This window comes from Rhinoderma darwinii, chromosome 1 (assembly GCF_050947455.1).
Source record: "Rhinoderma darwinii isolate aRhiDar2 chromosome 1, aRhiDar2.hap1, whole genome shotgun sequence".
Classification (NCBI taxonomy): domain Eukaryota; kingdom Metazoa; phylum Chordata; class Amphibia; order Anura; family Rhinodermatidae; genus Rhinoderma; species Rhinoderma darwinii.
Window position 1 is genome coordinate 404,145,736 of NC_134687.1, and position 20,777 is coordinate 404,166,512.

General features: G+C 49.3%; 1 protein-coding gene across 1 annotated transcript in view; it reads right to left on the reverse strand.

The window, feature by feature from the left end:
• The window catches only part of REC8 (REC8 meiotic recombination protein), a 241,705-nt gene that overhangs the window by 81,787 nt on the left and 139,141 nt on the right, over positions 1–20,777 (reverse strand). Inside the window, exon 9 of the mRNA XM_075828870.1 lies at positions 16,704–16,770. Within this exon, the coding sequence (XP_075684985.1) occupies positions 16,704–16,770 (67 nt within the window). The remainder of the gene's footprint in view (positions 1–16,703; positions 16,771–20,777) is intronic.

Below are 20,777 nucleotides of genomic sequence, written 5' to 3' on the forward strand. Positions count from 1 at the left end.
ATTGTTGGAACCACCAGGTGAAGCGGAGGAGAACTGTGGATAAAACCCAAAATTACAGAAAAAGGGGGAGACCCCTGACGAGTTACTGACCCGGTTATTAAGGGAAAATTCGGCTAGGGGAATGAAGGAGACCCAATCATATTGACAGTCAGAGATAAAACACCAGCGAAGTCCTGAATAAACTCAGGTAGAGTGTTCACCTCCTCAGGGAGGAAAATAAAATTAACAGAAAAACAGGACATCATGCATTCATTACCCCATTTAGTAAGATCCTCAGTATTCCAGTTAAACGTGGGATTATGCATCTGCAACCAGGGAAGGCCTAAAACCAAATCGGGCGATAATCCCTGCATCATCAGTACAGAGCACTGCTCCAAATGAATGGAGCCAACAATGAGTTCAAAAACGGGGGTATGCTGCGTAAAATAACCATTAGCAAGTGGAGTGGAGTCGATACCCACTACCGGGACAGGTTTAGGCAAATCAATCAATGGCATAGCTAGAGACATAACAAATTCCACAGACATAATATTAGCAGAAGACCCTGAATCCACGAAGGCACTGCCGGTGGCAGACCTACCCTCAAAAGAGACCTGAAAGGGAAGCAAGATCTTATTAGGTTTCATATTTACGGGAAATACCTGTGCGCCCAAGCGACCTCCCCGATGGTCACTTAGGCGCGGAAGTTTTCCGGCTGCTTATTCTTACGCCTAGGACAGTTGTTCACTTGATGCTTGTCATCCCCACAGTAGAAGCAGAGACCATTCTTTCTGCAGAGCTCTCTACGTTGTTGGGGAGACACGGAGGCCCCGAGTTGCATTGGTTCATCCGAGTTTTCCGTGGAAGAACGAAGCAACGGAACCTCGGGAGCCATCATGGGGGAGCCAGAGGAGAAGGCACAAAAATGTTCAAGTCGTCGTTCCCTGAGACGTCGGTCAAGACGTACCGCTAAAGCCATAACCTGATCTAGAGAGTCAGAAGAGGGATAGCTAACTAATAGGTCTTTCAGGGCGTTCGACAGACCCAATCTAAACTGGCACCTCAAGGCAGGATCATTCCACCGAGAAGCTACACACCACTCCTAAAGTCAGAACAGTACTCCTCAACGGGTCTCTTACCCTGACGTAAGGTCACCAGCTGACTCTCGGCAAAGGCAGTCTTGTCAGTCTCGTCATAGATGAGCCCGAGAGCAGAAATAAAAAGGTAAACAGAGGAAAGTTCAGGGGCGTCAGGAGCCAAGGAGAAGGCCCATTCTTGGGGGCCGTCCTGGAGCCGGGAGACAATTATACCCACTCGCTGGCTCTCAGAACCTGAGGAGTGGGGCCTTAGACGGAAATAGAGCCTACAACTCTCCCGAAAGGAGAAAAAAGTCTTCCGGTCCCCTGAGAACCGGTCAGGCAACTTTAGGTGGGGTTCAAGAGGTGAGGTGGAGGGCACTACCTGGTTAGCATCACGCTGGTCGCACTTCTGAGCCAGGGCTTGGACCTGTATGGAGAGACCCTGCATTTGCTGAGCCAGGGTCTCAAGGGGGTCCATAGTTGTGTAGGAACAAGGGTAGAAAAGGTATATGGGCCTGTGATTATGTAATGACGGGGTAGGGAGACAGACAGATGAGCTCTAATCTACCCGCCACTCAGTCCCTGCCTACTTGCACGACCCGTCCTAGGCGACGGCGTACAACTGGGCGACGGTCCCTACGCTCAATATGTGCACGACAGCCTCTGCACGTCTGCAAGGCTTGCCTCTGCATATTGTGTCGGATTGGGGGGTTCAGTTCACCTCAAAGTTCTGGAGAGCCCTATGCAGTCTCCTCGGTGTGAAGTTGGACTTTTCCTCAGCCTACCATCCCCAATCCAGTGGTCAAGTCGAGAGGAATAATCAGATTATGGAGAACTATCTACGACACTTTATCTCCTGGCAGCATGATGACTGGGTGCAGCTGCTTCCTTCGGCTGAGTTCTCCTACAACAACCACACTAGTGAGTCCACCGCCTCCAGCCCATTCTTCATTGTCTAGGGCCAACACCCACAAATACCTCTTCTTGTTTCCACTACGTCCCAGGTGCCTGGATCTTACTCTACATTCAGGGACTTTTTACAAATCTGGCAGCAGACCCGATCTTCTATTCTGCTGGCAGTCGACCACATGAAAAGAAAGGCAGACACAAGAAGACGAGAGCCTCCTCAGTGTCTTCCAGGCACTAAGGTCTGGCTGTCCTCTAAGAATATCCGGCTGAGGGTGTCGTCTTGCAAGTTTGCTCCCAGGTTCTTCGGACCCTTCGAGATCCTGCTGCAGATCAACCCTGTCTCCTACAAGCTTTGGCTGCCTCCCAGCCTCAAGATCCCCAAATCCTTTCACATCTCCCTGCTTAAGCCTGTGGTCCTGAACCGCTACACCAAGACCCCTAGTCTAGCGGTTTGTTGGAGACATTCAAGGTGAAGGAGATCTTGGACACCAACAGAGTAGGAGGAAGAACTTTTTATTTAGTGGATTGGAGGGGGTTTGGTCCAGAGGGGAGGTCCTGGGAGCCAGAGGAAAACATCAATGCTCCTGCCCTTGTGAAGAAGTTTCTCTCCCGCTCTGGCCCCGAGAAGAGGGGGGATACTGTAACATCTATGGCCGCGGACCGTTGTCCTGACGGCCGCGGCCATGTACAAGTGAGTACCCGGTGGAATCTCCCTCCTGGGAGATGCCGGCACTCACTTCCGCATCTAGGTACTGGCTCCCATAGGGTTCATGCACACGCGTGTGATCGGCCTTAAAGGGCCAGTACGCGCACATGAAGAATATCTGCAAATTAGCCCAGAATGCCTCTGGACTATAAAAAGGGCTATGCCCTTCCATCCTTGCCTGAGCATTGTTGTGTTACCCATGTCTGTCTTTGCAAATGGTCCCTTAGTGTTTCCCAGTTCCCAGTGTTCCGTTCCTGCTTCTAGTACCCCGAAATCCCGTGCTACCGTGCCCCTGTGCCTTAAAGTGTTGGAGTCGTGTTGTGCCCTCTGCTGCATCTGCTGTGTTGCACTCCGCCTGGTGTCTGCCTATTGCCGGAGCCTCATCTCAGCCTGAAACTCTTTGTTTTATTAGAAAAATAGAAAAACACAACAACATGACTAATACATAACATAAATCACAACAATATATACAATATATACACAAAATACATTACTGCATTTTTTTCCCATCCCTGGTCTTGGCCAATTTCCTCCTCCATTTGCACTCATCCACATTCAACCTTTATCATATTCCCCCCTCCTCCCACCAGAATCCACTCACCCCCACTCACTCCCTTCCATACTCATTCGAAACAATCAGCCGGAAATGTGTCAAACCCCCGGCATACACACCTATATACACGGTGAAACACCATACACTGCACACATTATATACACCCTAACATTTTTTTTTATTATATTATTTTATTTTTTATTTTTTTTATAGATTTTTTTTTTAATATTAATATACTGACCCTAACTCTATCTAAACTAACCCATCACCACACCAGGCCAACACCCCGCCCCATGTCCACTCATGTCTGGTTAGTCCTGGTGTTGGCCTCCACCACCTCACCCTAAACCTCCCACTCAGACCCTCGCCCCATGTCCTCTCATGTTCTGCATAGTCCGGGCCTGAGTAGGAAAAAAAAAACACCCCCCTCCCCACTCCCCTCAATTCCCCCACCCAACCTTTCTAAACCCCTTTCACTATCCCTCACATATTCATAGCAACTAAACACCAAAACCAAAACCCGAAAGCACCAAGTTCGGTTCCTGTAAGCCTTTATACTGCCTTTACGTATAAAAAACAAAAACCTGAAGTGCACTAATCCAGCCTACCACCAGAAGGAAGGAGACAGGAGACCCACTCGACCCCCCCAAGGCCAGGGTCCACCCACGCCAACACATTCCCTATCGCTTCCCCTATCGCTTTCCCCTACTACTGTCCCTTCTCTTACCCTACATTTAATCTAGCCCTAAACTTACCCTCCTTTCCCTATTATTCTCCCTATCGCTTAATTTTATGTGCCGAAACGAGGGCGAACACCCCCCCCAGACAAGTCGGATGAGCCCCCCCCCCTGAAGGCCGATACCCTAAGGCATCCTAAATGAAAAGCCCCTCCATAAGCGAGAGGCTTTGGGTGCTCCCAGTCTATCGACCTCCAAAGAACGCACCTTCACCAGGTCACCGATGATATTCCCTACGACCTCATCAACCCGGAGGATTTTGCTCTGCGTAGATACTAAACACCGTGCATTCCAAGTAAAGTGCCTAACCACTATGCTAACTAAAAAGGAAGTGTTACGGTCCCTACCACCTAGGTCTCTGAACATCCCATAAGCCCACCCGGCATAGGAGAGGTTGGCTAAGCCGGGCCAGCCGATGGAGGTACCCACACTTTTATATACCTCTACATTAAATGGGCAATGAAGCAGGAAATGCTCCATACTCTCCAGTGTATTGCTACACTCCTCCCGCGGACATCCTCTGTCATCAGTGTTTCTGTACTTCAGATTGCCCCTTACGTACAGTCTCCCGTGGAAGCAGCGCCAAGCCAGATCCCAAAACTTCTGGGGAATCCTCACTGAATTTAAAAGTTTTAATCCCTCCCCGAGGTCACTATTTGGGCAGTCTTTGAGTGCCAGGGACTTCTGGAATTGGGTCATCAGAACCCTTCTGTCGAGAAATTTTCTTGGCATGGTCCCGATCTCCCACACCTCCAGACCCCACCGGCACACCATCTTCAAAACCAGGGCGGCATAAGCCGGGAGATGCCCGTGGGGTGTACGCAGGTCTTTCACTTGGCCTCCTCTCTCCCATTCCTGGAAGAAGGGCTGAAACCACTCCATGCAGGAGAGAATCCACCAAGGAGCCCTCTGTTGTCCGAGGTTTGCTAGATTAATCTTAATAAAAGTGTTCACTAGGAACACCACTGGGTTAACCATACCTAACCCTCCTAGTCTCCTTGGTAGATACGTGACTTCTCTCTTAATTAGGTTAAGCCTGCTACCCCACAACAGTTGGAAGAACAGGCTATAGACCCGAGCCCAGAGAGGTTCTGGCAAGATGCACACACTGCCAAGGTAGAGCAACATGGGCATCAGGTAAGCTTTGGCCAAATTAACCCTTTCTCTAAGGGTTAAGGACCAACCCTTCCATTGGCCGACCTTCTGGGCAACTAAGTTTAGCCTGCCATCCCAGTTTTTCTTGGGATAATCACCCGGGCCAAATTCCACTGCTAAGATCTTTGCAGACCCCTGAGGCTCAGCAAGGGTGTCCAGGAGACCAGAACTAGGATCTCCTCCTCCCAGCCAGAGACTCTCACACTTGTCACGGTTAATCTTGGACCCAGATGCCCGCGAGTAACATTCCACTTCTGACATCACCCACTCCGCCTCCCCTTGCGAGGAGATGAAGATGGAGACGTCATCCGCATATGCAACCACCCTCTGGGTGGCCTCTGGCCCTTCCAAGCCGATCCCGATCCCCGCCAATGGTCGACGGTCAACCCTTCTAAGAAAAGGGTCAATCACGAACACATATAGCAAGGGACTCAGAGGACAGCCCCGGCAGACACCAGACCCAACCTCAAAGGGGGTTCCAACCCAACCGTTAACCAGTGCGAAAGTCTCTGCCCCAGTGTATAAGGTCTGGAGCCAATTGACAAACCACCCGGCAGGCCATACCTCAGAAGGACCGACCATAGATACTCATGATTCACCCGGTCAAACGCTTTGGCCTGGTCCAAGGACAGGACGTACCCCTTCCACTGGCCAGAATTTCCCCACTCCACTGCCTCTCTGACACTGAGGACAGCACTAAATGTGCTGCGGCCTGGAACGGAACAATGCTGGACAGGTGAAGGGAGCCGGGGTGCAAATTTCACCAACCGATTAAACAGCACCTTGGCGAGAACCTTTCTGTCCGTATTGAGGAGCGCTATGGGACGCCAATTCTCAATACGAGTCAAATCCTTACCCTTTGATAGAACAATCAAAGCTGACCTCCTCATTGACCTCGGCAGAGTGCCCGAGGATAGACACTCATTAAACACTGATGTCAAGAGGGAAACTAGGATTCCTTTAAAGGTCTTATATAATTCGGATGTTAAGCCATCCGGCCCTGGCGATTTTTTCAGACCTAGCCCGTCAATCGCCAGCATTACTTCCTCTTCTTTGATTGGATCTATCAAAACATTAAGAGAGGAATCCTCTCCTGGCTCGGGAACAGTTTCAGCCAGGAAAGCCGACATCTCCTCCCGGTCTGGATCCGGCTTACCCAAAAGGTGAGAGTAGAAGGATCTAACGATCTCCAGAATCCCTGACTTGGATCTCCATCAGGGACCCTGTACTGTCTATTAGTCCAGTCACTATTTTACGACTCACTGACATCTTACAGTTCCTGTAGGAGTCGGGCGAGCGGTACCTCCCGAAATCCCTCTCAAGAACCAAAGATGCGTGCCTATCATACTGACACCTCTTGAGCAACGCTTTCACCCCGGAGATCTCCTAATGGCTACCTCCGGCCGAGACCAGACGTTCGAGTTTCCTCCTCAGTTCCTGATACAGGCGGTACCTGCTCATAGACCTGAGGCCTGAAAGCCGGCGGAAAAATCCTGCCACCCGATATTTGAACAACTCCCACCACTCTGACTTAGTGCCACCTAGATCCAACAAAGGTACCTGGTCTTGAAGAAAATCCTCAAAGGCCTGTCTTATCTCTGCTTCTTCCAGTAGAGAGGAATTCAGCCTCCATATACCTCGTCCCATCCGGAGGGATTCTGCAATGTCCAGAGAAAACAAAATCATACAGTGGTCAGAGAATTCCACCTCAACAACGGACACTGGTGAAGAGATGGCTTCCTCCTTCAAAAAAAACCTGTCTATCCTAGACCTACAACTACCTCTTTGATATGTGAACCCGCGGTGACCTGGGGTATGCCTAATGTGGATATCCACCAGGCGAGCCTCGCTAGCTATGCTATTTAAGGCCACGCTATCATAGCCCAGTCTACCTTTGGAACCTCCTCTATCACGGGGTCTAACGACAGTGTTAAAATCCCCTCCAAAGATGACCTGTCGACTAGAAAAAAGGAAAGGCTTAATCCTCATAAAGAGACTTTTTCGGTCCCACTTTGTTTGGGGACCATAGATGTTAATTAGCCTTAATTCTTGTCCCTTCATGAGAACATCTAAAATCAGGCACCTCCCCATTTCTAATTCTATCATCCGTCGGCATTTTACCGGTGCGGTGAAAAGAACCGCCACACCGCTATATGGCTCAGCCGCAAGAGACCAGTAGGAGGGTCCACGTTGCCAATCCCTCCTGGCTTTTACGACATCTGCCAAAAGTGACAGTCTGGTCTCTTGCAGAAACAAAACGTCAGCTTTCACTCGGCTGAGAAAATCAAAGGCTGCAAATTTAGCCATATCTGACTTAATGCTGGCGACATTAATGGAAGCCAGCGTCAACGGTGCGGGTACCGCCATACTGGATGATAAAATTAGACGGCTTTCTTCTTCCCTCCCCCGTCATGATCTGAAGAGGACCCTCCAGACCCTTTCTCTTTAGTTCTTTTTTTGGAGGTAGTGGAGTCCATCTCCTCCTGGCGGACCCCCCCCCCCTCACTCACACTCCCATCCTCGTCCCTTTGTCCCAGGTTGACCCCTGCCCCAGAGGCCTTTGTACCTCTCGGGGGAAGGGGCCCAGCACCCCCTGAGACCCCTACCTCACCCTCCTCCTCACTTTGCTGAGGAGCTGGAAGATCCATGAGGGCTTGGTAGCGGTTGGGGGAGAGCACCAGAGGGGTGCAGATTTTATCTTCCATGGCCGGGGCTTGGCCAGATGACTTTGGTCCCCTCAAGATCTTATCCTGTGTCCCAAATGTTTTTTTAGGCTGTACCCTCTCTTCCTCACCAACACTTTCATATTGGGAGGATTGAGAGTCCTCAGCCACTTGCTCCTTCTGGATCCTCCTGACCTCCTCATCCAGTTCAGCGTCCCCAAGGGCATCCGTCTCCAGGGCAGGCTCCGGGTTCGGGCCAGAGGTCCCCCCAGTTACCTGGGCTTCCCTCAGCTCCCTCTCCTTTTGCCTTCGATGGTAGGAAGGCTGGAGCCCTTTCCTTGATGTCTTCACTTGCCCTTTTGCCCCGCCATCTCAACATGCCTCCTCACCCACAGGAGCCACCCCACTCTCTTCTCCTGCAGGCTTGGCAACCGCATTGACCACGGAGCGAGGATACCTACTGAATGGGTGACCTAAGTCACCGCACAGGTGACACCTAATCTGGCCACATGATATAGCTAGATGACCTACCCCCCCACAATGAGCGCATTTCTGCACCGTGCAGACCGCGCTCAAATGTGAGGGGTCGCCACACCGGTGACACAGCCTCGGCTGTCCCTGGTAGAAGACCAGGATGCGATCCCTCCCAAGGAAAGCAGAGGATGGAATGTGGGACAGTTTGCCTCAGACGCTTAAGTTTCACCATAAACGTCCAGGCCCCCGACCAGATGCCAAACTCATCCAGATTTTTCCTGGGCATCTCCGCTACCTCTCCAAACCGACTTAACCAGGTCATGATGTCAACACAAGAAAGTGACTCGTTACGGGTGAGAACGGTCACCTTCTTGAGACCATTCTGGCGGGATATTGCTTGTGCAGCAAAATCCCGCCAGCCGGGCTCGTCCTTCACCAGCTCATAATTCCCCCAGAAGACCTCCAGGCCTCCTGGTTGAACAAAGCTGATGTCAAACTCAGCTGAGCCATGAGGGTGTATAAGGGCAAAGATGTCACATGCCCTGAAGCCCATCCCCAGCAGCAGCTCCACCACCGTCTTTCTGGGGGGACAGATCTCATTGCCGCGCCACCGGACACGGACCACAGTCCTCCTGACCACAGCCTGCCCGGTTGTCGGGAGTGACCACTGATCCCCTCTTTTCTCTCGGAAGGCCTCCAACCCGTACCTATCTATCCAGAAAGATAGGTCCCTCTGCACACCCCCTACAGTTAGGGACTGCTTCCCCTCCCTTAAGGCCTGCAGGAGGCGCTGTTGCAAGTGACCTTCCCCAGGGCCAGAGGACGAGGGTGGGCTGGTGGTCCTCCCCCCACTACCCCAGCATAAGTCCTGCTTGGGGCACTGGGAAGAGGAGCACCAGGCCCCCCCACATCATCTGCGCTTATTCTTGCCAGGCCACTCCCCTCCTCCGCTCCGGAGTGGCTGGCTCCGCCCCTTGCAGAGGCTCTGACTCCACCCTTATCCGAGGCATCACGTGCCTGCAGACCCATCACGCTGGCCGGTCCCGTTACAGGCACCCGACCCACGGGACCGCACTGCAGCCGACTTCCGGTCCGCCCCCTCCTCCGATGAACGGCTCACACCGCTCACCGGTCTCCGGGGCTCGCCGCTCCTCCACCTCTTTCACTTCCCTTAGCAGGGCACGAACTTCGCCCGCCTGCTGCCTGATGACTTGGCTGCCCTCTGCCAGGCCACGGTCAGGTCACCGCGGATTCGCTGCAGGGACCTCCCCAGATCTTTGTACACCTCCATGTGGGCCACAAGGCGGGAGCCAAACATGGCGGCGTCTTCTCCTGGCCTCAGTGACCCCCACTCGGACGGGTCCCTGCAGCCTTGTTGATCCATTCCCGGTTGTCCTTCTCCTCCTCTCCTCGCGGCATGCTGCGATGCCCCAACCCTGGGAGAGGACAAGGCCACGCTGTTACTGCCTTGAGATGTCCTTCTCTCCCCCAGGGCTGGCTCCACTTTCCCAGCCGGCTGGGATGTCCCTCCACCCCCCACCGGCCTTCTCCGGAGGGTGGAGTACCGGGACTCCATCTCCAGATGAAGCCCCCCCTCGGGGCACTCTGCTAGCCCAGGCAGGTGTAGTAAACCTGAGCAGATGATAAAGCAGAGTCCCAAAGACGGTATATGCTCAAAGCACAGTGCACCACACCCAAAACACTCCTCTCTACTCAGAGATCGAGCTCGTTCTGGCACCTGTCTCAGCCTGAAACCACCGCTACTGTCTACGTTGCCTCAGGTACCCTTTCCACAACTGTAGACATTGCCTATATCTGTTTGGCCAGCTAGTATCCCGCTACGCGGTACGGCCCAGTGGGTCCACACCGACCATCTGATGGTGATTTTTTTAAATTGAAATAATAAATCGTACCCGGCTTTTCCCGATACACCTGGTGGCGGTGGGTATAGGGGTAATAATGGGGGGTGTTAGCCTTTTTACTGGCTAATCTAAGCCCTGCCTAATCAGACAGCGGCAATTACTAAGAAGGTAATAAATTTTTAAAAAAACAAAGAGACAAACGAAAACATTTTTATTGAAATAAAAACTCCCTCATGCAACCCTCTCACCATTTTATTTTAAAAAACAAAACATAGATTATCGAAGTAGTCCAACTAATCTACGACTTAGACAAAATTGTCCAGTGGAACCTACCTAAATAAGAAAAGTTAGCAGTATGAAAATAGTAACTAGAGGTGAAGGAAAAATTATTTCCCTTCATGTAACTCTGCTTCCTGTCAACTGAAAAGTCATCCGCCAGAGGGAAAAATGTTTCCCCAGGGGTTGAGTACAAGAAAGTCTAATTCCCAGATGAGGCTTTCTTGTACTCAGCAGGAAACATTTTTCCTTCTGACAGATGATTTTTCCATTGACAGGTAGCAGAGTTCTATACGGGTGGTTTTGGGGGGGGGGGCAAACTCGCCAATTGCTTACTGCCCCCAGAATAGGCCGCTACTCTTGGACCAGTGCTGTGCGCTTGCCCCAAGGCTTAAATTTTATTCATTGTTTGTGTTTTTTTCACCCCTGCCCTAGATTTCAATCCTATATCGGCCCCTGTGGGCAGAATATCACAAGTTCACAACAGAGCTTGTAGTGGAGAAGAGCAGGCCCCTGTGGACCACAATACAGATAACTAGTGAGTATGGCTGGCTTTGCAAATCTGTACCAGCATCTTATGTCCCAGGTGCCAAGGAAGAGGGAATCAGACCATTCACTCGCTGTAGACCAAGTCCCAAAGACATGGAGGGCAATCGATCCCCAACCGAGATAGAGAATCGGCTATAGAATTCTCAATTCCAGGAACGTGCACAGCTAATACCCACGCATTTAGAGAAAGGCAAAGGAGCAATAGGCGGTGCAACAGGCGAACAACAGGGGCGGATTCCAACACATTATTAATCGCCAAAATCCCCCCCCATGTTATCACAATGAAAACTAATCTTCCTGTCCCGGAACTGATCGCCCCAAATCGTAACCACCACCACATTAGGGAACAGTTCTAGGAGAGCAAGATTCCTAACGAGACCCTCCCCAAACCATGCCTGGGGCCTTCCAGCTGCACACCACTAACCTTGACCGAACGCTCCAGACCCCACACCACCAGACGCAACGGTGAACAATTCCCAATGAAAATGATCCACCACCGGGGCCATGATGAGCGATCGCCCATTGTACCTCCCAGGAAATCGTGTCAAAGCCCCAGATCCTACCTGTGGTCCTTCGTCAATTGCACAAAATTAAGTGGAGATCTGACGCCCGCCGTGGCCCGTCAGGCGCCGGCAAAAAAACCCTGCCCATGGGAATAATGCAAGAGACTAAATGAAGTTTCCCGAGCAGGGATTGGAGATCCCTAAGACAAATCTTACACACTCCCCTGACCCGCACCACGGCATCTCGCAGATCTAACAGCTTGTCCACCGGCAGCCGGCATTCCATACGCTCAGAATCAATCAAGAATACCAACTCGGATGCCGGCCCCTCAGTCTTCTCCGGTGCCAAAGGAACACTGAAGCGTCGCGCCACCTATTCCATGGTAGCCAGTAGAAGGGAACATACGGAGGAAATACCAGGGCCGACAAAAATCAACCAAGTAGTTGACAAGAGACCCGACCCCCGATGTGTCATGCACTACCCACTATGCAAAATAAGCCTCGTCACATAAATATCCCAACAGCTGAACGCTGTCCAGATGTACCGGGAACAGACGAAAAGCAGATTCAATATCAGTTTTGGCCATGAGGGCCCCTTGGCCATAGAAACGAACCCATTTCACCGCCGCATCGAAGGAAGTATAGACCACCGAACATAGTTCAGGGTCAATCCTGTGATTCACCGACAAACCCTTAGGATAGGAGAGATGGTGAATGAACCGATACTTTTTCAGCTCCTTTTTGGGGGCCACACCCAATGGGGAAACTACCAAATCGTTGACGGGAAGGGTAAGGAAAGGACCCGCCATCCTAGTCTGACACCACTGATGGGAACTGGTAGGCAGACTTCAAATTACGAAGGGAAAAGGGGACTTTGTGTGGAGGGCATGGGATACGAAACCCATCCCTGAAACCCTCCTCCAACAGAACAGCCCGAGCAAGGTCAGGGAATCTATTTAGGTATGGCAGCATCTCTGCCAGTATCGCTGGAGTCAATCCCTTGGCCACTCCCAGATCCGACCCTGCCCTTACCCTTTTTGAAGCACTTGGCCGCACCATGTGATGTTCCATTTCAGGTGGAACAGACGTGCTTAACCCCTTCCCGACATTCGACGTATCCATACGCCAAAGTCGGGTAGGGGAAGTATGGAGCGGGCTCACGGAGTGAACCCGCTTCATACGATGCCGGTGTCGGCTGTTTGTTACAGCCGACTCCTCAGAATAACTAGCGGCATCGCGCTCGAGCACGATCCCGCTAGTTTAACACGTTAAATACCGCGGTCAACAGAGACCGCAGCATTTAAATCGTTAGAAAGAGGGGGGTGACCCACTCTAACAGCTCATCGCGCCCCCCGCAATCGAGGGGGGGCGATGATTGCTACGGCTGCCTGGGGGCCTCCGGCAGGGCTTAATAGTTGCCTGTCAGAATCACGATTCACTGCAATACACTAGTATTGCGGTATATCGTGCAAGCGAAAACGATCGCTGGTTGAAGTCCCCTAGGGGGACTAATAAAAAAGGTAAAAATGAGTTAAATAAAGTTGTTTTGTTGTGTAAAAAAAAAAAGAAAAATTAAAAGTTAAAAAAAAAACCCTTTTCCCATTTCCCCCCTAGAGCATAGTAAAAAAATAAATAAATAAACATAATTGGTATCGCCGCGTCCGTAAAAGTCTGAACTTACAATATATAATTATTTAACCCGCACGGTGAACGCCGTAAAAATAAAAAAAATTGTAAACGCCAGAATCTCTATTTTTGGTCACCTAATCGCCCACAAAAAAAATGAAATAAAAAGTGATCAAACCATTGCATTTACACCAAAATGGTATTATTAAAATCTACAGCTTATCCCGCAAAAAATAAGCCCTCATGCCACTTAATCGACGGAAAAATAAAAAGTTGTGGCTCTCGGAATTTGGCGACACAAAATAAATTTTCTTTTTTACACTTAGGTTTTTACTTGTAAAAGTAGTAAAATATAGAAAAAACAATATATATTTGGTATCACAGTAATCGTATTGACCCACAGAATAAAGTTAACAAGTTGTTTTAATTGCACAGTAAATTCCATAAAAACGGCGCAAAAAATCATGGAGAAATCGCTGTTTTTTTCATTTTCTATCCCACAAATAATTTTTTTCCCGTTTCCTAGTACATTATATGGCAAAATAAATGGTGCTACGAAAAACTACAACGTGTCCCGCAAAAATGAAGCCCTCATAGTACTATATCGACGGAAAAATAAAGACGTTATGGCTTTTGGAATGTGGGGAGGAAAAAACGAAAATGAAAATCTGAAAAAGGGCTGCGGCGGGAAGGGGTTAAACTTACAACCTGCTCCAAATTTGCATTGGCCTTCGTTGAATTGCCAACAGAAACCTGGCTTGCCACCAGACTGTGACCCCCCCTGACTGGAATGGCCGGCACCCCCAGGAAATGACTTGCCAAAACGCACAGGAGTCATAACACGGAGCTACAGCCCAATATCCTTCTGGTCCCATGTGATGCTGGGACGAACCGCTTTCCGTTGTATGAATTGCTCGTTGTATCGGAGCCAAGTCAGACGGCCATATACCCTGTGGGCTTCTCCTATTGCGTCCATATAGCAGAAGAGCACCGAACTATTTTTCGCCACTTTTTCCCCAATGACGCTCGCTAATATAGCAAACGCCTGAAGCCAGTTCTGGAAGGTCTGCGGAATTAATCAGCACCTGCGCTTCTGCTCCTCCTCCTTTTTGCTCTGCAAACGCTTACTTCTAAATAATAATTTTCAAGTGGGAGGAGGGAGAAAATTTCCACCTATTCATCCTTCCATATCTTATCACGCACCTCCTGCTTTAGATGGGCACCGAGCAGGTCTTGAAAGCACATGTAAACCTCGTCTTTTGCTTTATCATCTAAACGAACCCTATCCACCTCCCCGTCCTTATCCATCTGCATCGACACTGCCACACCCGCAGCCCGCGCTGATGACCCACCGACTGCTAAACCACCACTTGCCGAAGGGACAACCAAAGGTGGGCTAACCCATGCTGGAATCCAACACCCTACCCCCATAATAACGGGCTAATAGCTACCGCACACTCCCCAACAATTCGCACACCTCCCAAACCACCAGCGACCCTGTCCCCACAGAACCTGATTCCTGCAACCCCTCTAACCCAAGCCACCCCCACCCCTTGGAATCTAAAAACCTCGGAAAAAGGCAAAGACTCACCAGGCTGGGCCGGAGCCGCACCCTCTGCAACCCCCCGAAGGTCTTCGGCCATACCCTGCTGACTGGGGGAATGACTCCTGTCTCCTCATTCGTCTAGGGCCAGTAGGGTGCCACCCACTGCCGACCTCAAGCGCCACAACGGAGCGCGGTCTTCTCGGCCCCAATGGCCCATCTGCTCATTCATAGGTGTGCCGCCCAACCGGAGCAACGCCAGGCCGACCTACTGCGGAGTCAAGATCCTGGCAACTGGAGTCGGGGGCGACCCCGAGGCAGGGAGTACGGCCTCCCAGTCTCCGCAGTGTCCGGCCGGAAAGCGGGATTCCTGTCAGACCGAGACCTGCGGCCCACAGTGCAGGACCAAGGACCTTCGGCCCGCAGGGTCCTTAGAGGGGCTGCCAATTCTGCGCCGGACTCGAGGAGTAGCCTCTGGGCTAAGTTGGGCAGGTGGGCGGGCCCTGCTGGAACACCAAAGCCCAGCCTGTGGGGGGTCGGCTACCCCTCCATCTCAAATTCTGCCTCCCACATGGGCCCCTCCCTCAACTACAGGGGGAACCACAGTGGAAGGTCTGGCTGGGGTACTGACCAGTCTGGACAGCTGCTCCAGCAGCCACTCTGTGCCCCATTCACTAGCGAGAAACCGCTGCCTCCCAAACACAGCACTGCCATCCGCCATCTTGGATCTATACCGCATGGGAACACAAACTGCTCCTACGTGTGTTCTGCTAATGGCGCCAGACTGCCTGCGCGCTCTGTCTAAACCCAGTTTAGGCTCCGCCCCCTAACCTTCCCCCTTCCTATCACCCTGGTCATGTGGCCTCCTCCTATTACCTCCGGTCAGGGCTCCAGCATTCCTTTCATGTTGGGATTGTCTGAACAAATTACATGTTTTTCTCTTTCTTTATCTGGGTCTGCTAGGAGAATGTACGTGTAGTCCTTGGAGAAAGACCATGGAGTAAGGTTGTTAAGACGAAATCTTGTCTTGCAGTAATTTTCCATAACATGCCTTTCTTGCCTGTGATTGTTTAACCTCAAGCCTATTCACCTTTTTGAAAGATATTATTGTAATGAGATTTTGGCAATAAACTCAGAGAAGGATTTTTGGGTATACAAAGCAGTATCTCTGTGTCTCTTACTTCTCTCCGATATATCGCTATAACATGGATTTGGATCTGGATAAGTTTACTGGGCAGGTATCAGTTGACATACCTATCTAAAACTTCAGTCTAATATATTTTGGCCATGATGCGTCAAAACAGGCATAGTCGTGTTGACGCAGCTGTGAATAGGCCACTGATCGGCGGGAGTAGTGGGAGTCGGACCCCACCTATCTGATATTGATGACCTATCCTAAGGATAGGCCTGTAAAGGATCTGCCAGGCACAGCTTCAGGGTTAACTCACATAGGTAATCAGTCTGCACCTGAATCTACGTCTCTGAGACTGACTCCATCGTCCACCACTCAGGATGGCAGGCTTAGGAGTGGGAGAGCCTATCGCAGCCTGGCCAGACGGAGCTAGCTCCCGCCCTCTGTCTATTTATACCTGCCTTTCCTGTTCCTCCTTTGCTTGTGATTCTTTTCATGTGGTTTCCTGGCCCAGCTACAGCTCCTAACTATTTGATCCTGCTCCATACTGACCCTGGCTTACTGACTACTCTCCTGCTCTGCGTTTGGTACCTCGTGCTCTCCTGGTTTGACTTGGCTCGTTCACCACTCTGGTTGCTTACGGTGTTTCCGTGGGCAACTGCCCCTTTCCCTTTGCTTTGTGTTCCCTTGTATGTTTGTCTCGTGCACTTACTGAGCGTAAGGACCGCCGCCCAGTTGTACCCCGTCGCCTAGGGCGGGTCGTTGCAAGTAGGCAGGGACAGAGTGGCGGGTAGATTAGGGCTCACTTGTTCGTTTCCCTACCCCCGTCGTTACAAGGCCAATATAAAAATCCGGGAGTATCCCTTTAAAATCCTTGCAGCACGATATATAATAAATATAAGGGTATATACAGTACATGTGATACTTAATATTGTATAGTATATAGAGCATAGTTACCCTGACTTAGGGGAAGATCTGACTGGTGAGCCTTCTGTTTCACTCTTGCGTTTTTCCTCTACACGCTCTGACAATAGAGACAACTTATGTAATTATATTCCAAGAACATCACAAAAATATCGGTAAATATCTGGATGATTACCTAGGCCTGAAAATATTACAAAGTATATCAGGTTAAAAAGTAGATATTACAGCTTCTCAATCTTTTTCTACTTCAGCTTTACCAGGTAGAATGTGGTGATGCCTGGGCCTTGATTTTGAATAAAGTCCATGCCAAAATTATCAAAACATTACCATGATTTATTTTATAATTTGTCTTCTGAACCCAGTAAAACATTGTAATAAGCACAAAAGGAGTCAGTTATATTACAAAATCACAGAAAGGCCTGTGCAGCATGTAATCAAATCTGCCAAGACTGGCTCACCAGTTCTGCTACACCAACAACTGGGTGGTGCCTGGTATCTTAACTATACATTCTGCATGTATAGTGACATTTTTCCTGTAAACCGGAGGTTAGTTTAATATATCTTTATTGTGGTCAGAACTTTGTTTTGTCTATGAATTTGATTTGGAGCTCCAACTGCTATAAAGAGATATTGAAAACTGAAAGAGGTATTGCAGCCCACAGCATTTTTCACACCCACTGATGGCAAGAAAGGGGGATCCCATTCCCCTTTCAGCCTCATAGATTTTAAATGGAGCGGTACTGCGCATGACTCCACTCCATTCAAACTCCTCCTAGCCGCCGTTTTGTGGCTGAGGGAAGTGGGGGAATGGTGTCAGAGCCGGCTCCAGTTTCATGTGGGCCCTTGGATGACAGAGCCTTAGTTGGCCCCTTTGCGGTGCAACTCTAGCGGCGGCGGCAGTATAAAAGTAGAAACTAGACACCGAATATGAAAACATTTTATACGGAAACATTGTAAAGACGTAATCTTTAAAAAACACTATAGCAAAACATATAGAAGTTAGGCCCCCAGTTTGTGTCCCCATATAGAAGTTAGTCTGCTAGTTTGTGCCCCCATATTAAAGTTGGGCCCACAGTTTGGGCCCACATATTAAAGTTAGGCCCCTAGTTTGTGGCCCCATATAGACGTTAGTCCTCTAGTTTGTGCCCCCATATTAAAGTTAGGTCCTCAGTTTGTGCCCCCATATAAAATTAAATCCCCCAGTTGGTGCCTCCCTATAAAAAAAGTAGTCCCCCAGTTTGTGCCCCCATATAAAAGTTAGTCCCCAATTTCTGCCCCTATATAAAAGGCAGGCCCCTAGTTTCTGCCCTGCCACCATATAAAAGTTAAGCCCCCAGTTTGTGCCCCCATGTAAAAATTTTAAGTCACAAGTTTGTGCCCGCAGTTTGGTTCCTTTGCACCAATAAAAATAATATAAAAAACCTCACCTAATACGTTCCCACGATGAGCTGAACGGTCCCGTTACTGTCTTCTTACTGGTACTTGGCGCCACTCGCATCCACAATAACAAAGCGGTGCGGCGCAGTCACGCAGATGGCGTAATCACATCAGCGTGAAATGATTACGTCATCTGCACAGCCATGCCATTATTGTGGATGCAAGCGGCGTGGCCTCCGCTCTGCATTAGTAAGCTAAGCTTACCAATGCAGTTTGGCGGCTTGGCCCACTGAAGGATACTCCGGCAGGGCCAATCTGCCGCCGCGCAACACAGGTGTTTATAGTAAATTTAAGCAGGCGGGCGGCGTAGAGCACCTGGTGGCTGAGTGGGCAACTACAAGAGCAGTGGGCCCTGGCACTTGCCCTGGTTCGCCGGGTACTGATGCCGGCCCTGAATGGGGTCCTCCGTTCTGGCGATTTGTAGAGGTCCCAGCGGTCGGATCCCCACGATCTAGCATTTATCACCTGTCCAAATGATAGGTGAAAAATGCTGTAGGCTGGAATACCGCTTTAAACAGCATAGAATTTTGAATTTCTTTAAAAAGTATACAAAATAGTATTCAAGGATGGGCATTCCCTTTAGGCTGGATTCACACGAGCATGTTCGGTCCGTAAAGGACGGAACGTATTTCGGCCGCAAGTCCCGGACCGAACACACTGCAGGGAGCCGGGCTGCTAGCATCATAGTTATGTACGATGCTAGGAGTCCCTGCCTCTCCGTGAAACTACTGTCCCGTACTGAAAACATGATTACAGTACCGAACAGTTGTCTCGCAGCGAGGCAGGGACTTCTAGCATCGTACATAACTATGATGCTAGGAGCCCGGCTCCCTTCAGTGTGTTCGGTCCGGAACTTGCGGCCGAAATACGTTCCGTCCATTACGGACCGAACATGCTCGTGCGAATCCAGCCTTAAAGGGAACCTGTCACCAGCATTTCACCTATTGAACTCTACTCACCCCTCGCTGCTGTCAAAAGTTCATTCCCCCTCTCCTAAACTCCTCCACGGACCGTAAATGACGGTCTGAAAACATTTTCCATCTTTTATGGTATAATCCGGCAGTCTCGTTCGTTCCTCTTCTTTTGCCCACCCACCACCAAAAACTGGCCCGTCATGTATAGTCTGACACTCTTCCCTGAAATCTAGTTACTGCGCATGCGCTACTATGGTGTCCCGTTTTGCGCACACACCCGAACAGGACAATGATGCGCAAGCCGGGATTTCGTGTGTGCTGGGGGGAGGCAATGAGCTGTCAATCAAAAGTAAGGAGGCAGGGTTAACTCTGAAAGGCTTGAGGAATGAAGATATGACTCTTTTCGAATGAAGATATGACTCTTATGCGCATTAGCATACGGCGGGAACACTAAAAATCTGAATACTGAGCCTACTTAGAAGATAATTATAGGATACACGAAAATGATTTTTCACCCAAATCCACCAGGTATTGCTGGTTTAATAGGTGAAATGCTGGTGACAGGTTCCCTTTAAGCTGGCCATACATTTGACTTCGTTGTCGGCTGAATGTCTCCTGACTTCACCATAAACGAACATGCATGGTTATTTCTAAGGTTAGACGGGAATAGGCCCCTGCCACACTCACGCAGGAACAAAGGATCAAGCATGTTAAGTCCAACAGGACCGATAACTCTTTCCCTGATATCTGCCGTCGGGACAGTCTGTAGTTCACCATACACATGTGATAGTCGGTCAATCCAAAAGAAACCTGAAATGTGGTTTAAGATGTCTTTTATCACAAGGGCATCACCTTTTTTAGTTTTATCTCTTTCTGGAAAAATTCTGTGGCAACCAACCTGACTGCCATTTAAGCTCCTTCCCACGCACAAGTTAAAAAAGTTTCCCCAGACTCCTGAAAGAAAAATCTCTGGGTATGTATTGAAGCTGTATAAGTAGACAGATTTGCCTTCCTGGAATCAAGGAAAACTATGTGACAATTCCTAAGGGAGGTGGTATGACAGCCATAGGTGTTGTCACTAAGCTTTCCCAGAGACAGATATATCTAAAAAATAGTTGAACCAATTTGACAGAAAAGGATAACTCAAAGATGTAAACTCACAGATAAATGTTTGATTTTATGGGGAATTACTTTTCATATACTGTCAAAAAAGGTTTTAACCCCTTAGTGTCTAAGCCTGTTTTGGCCTTGTGGACACAGCCGATTTTTGCAAATCTGACGTGTTACTTTATGTGGTAATAACTCCAGAATGCTTTTGCCTATCCAAGCGATTCTGATATTGTTTTCTTGTGACATGTTGTACTTTGTGATACTGAAAAAATTTGGTCGTTAAATTCAATATTTATTTGTAAAAAAACACCAAAATTTAGAGAAAATTTGCAAAAATCTGCATTTTTCTAAATTGTAATGTATCTGCTTGTAAAACAGATCGTAATACCACACAAAATATTTACTAGTTAACATTTCCTATATGTCTACTTTATGTTTGCATCGTTTTTTGAACGTCATTTATTTTTCTAGGACGTTACAAGGCTTAGAACTATAGCTGCAATTTCTCGCATTTTCAAGAAAATTTCAAAAGGGTATTTTTTCAGGGACCAGTTCAGTTCTGAAGTGGCTTTGAGGGCCTTATATATTAGAAAGTCCCCATAAAGAAAGTCCCCATAAATCACCCCATTTTAAAAACGGCACACCT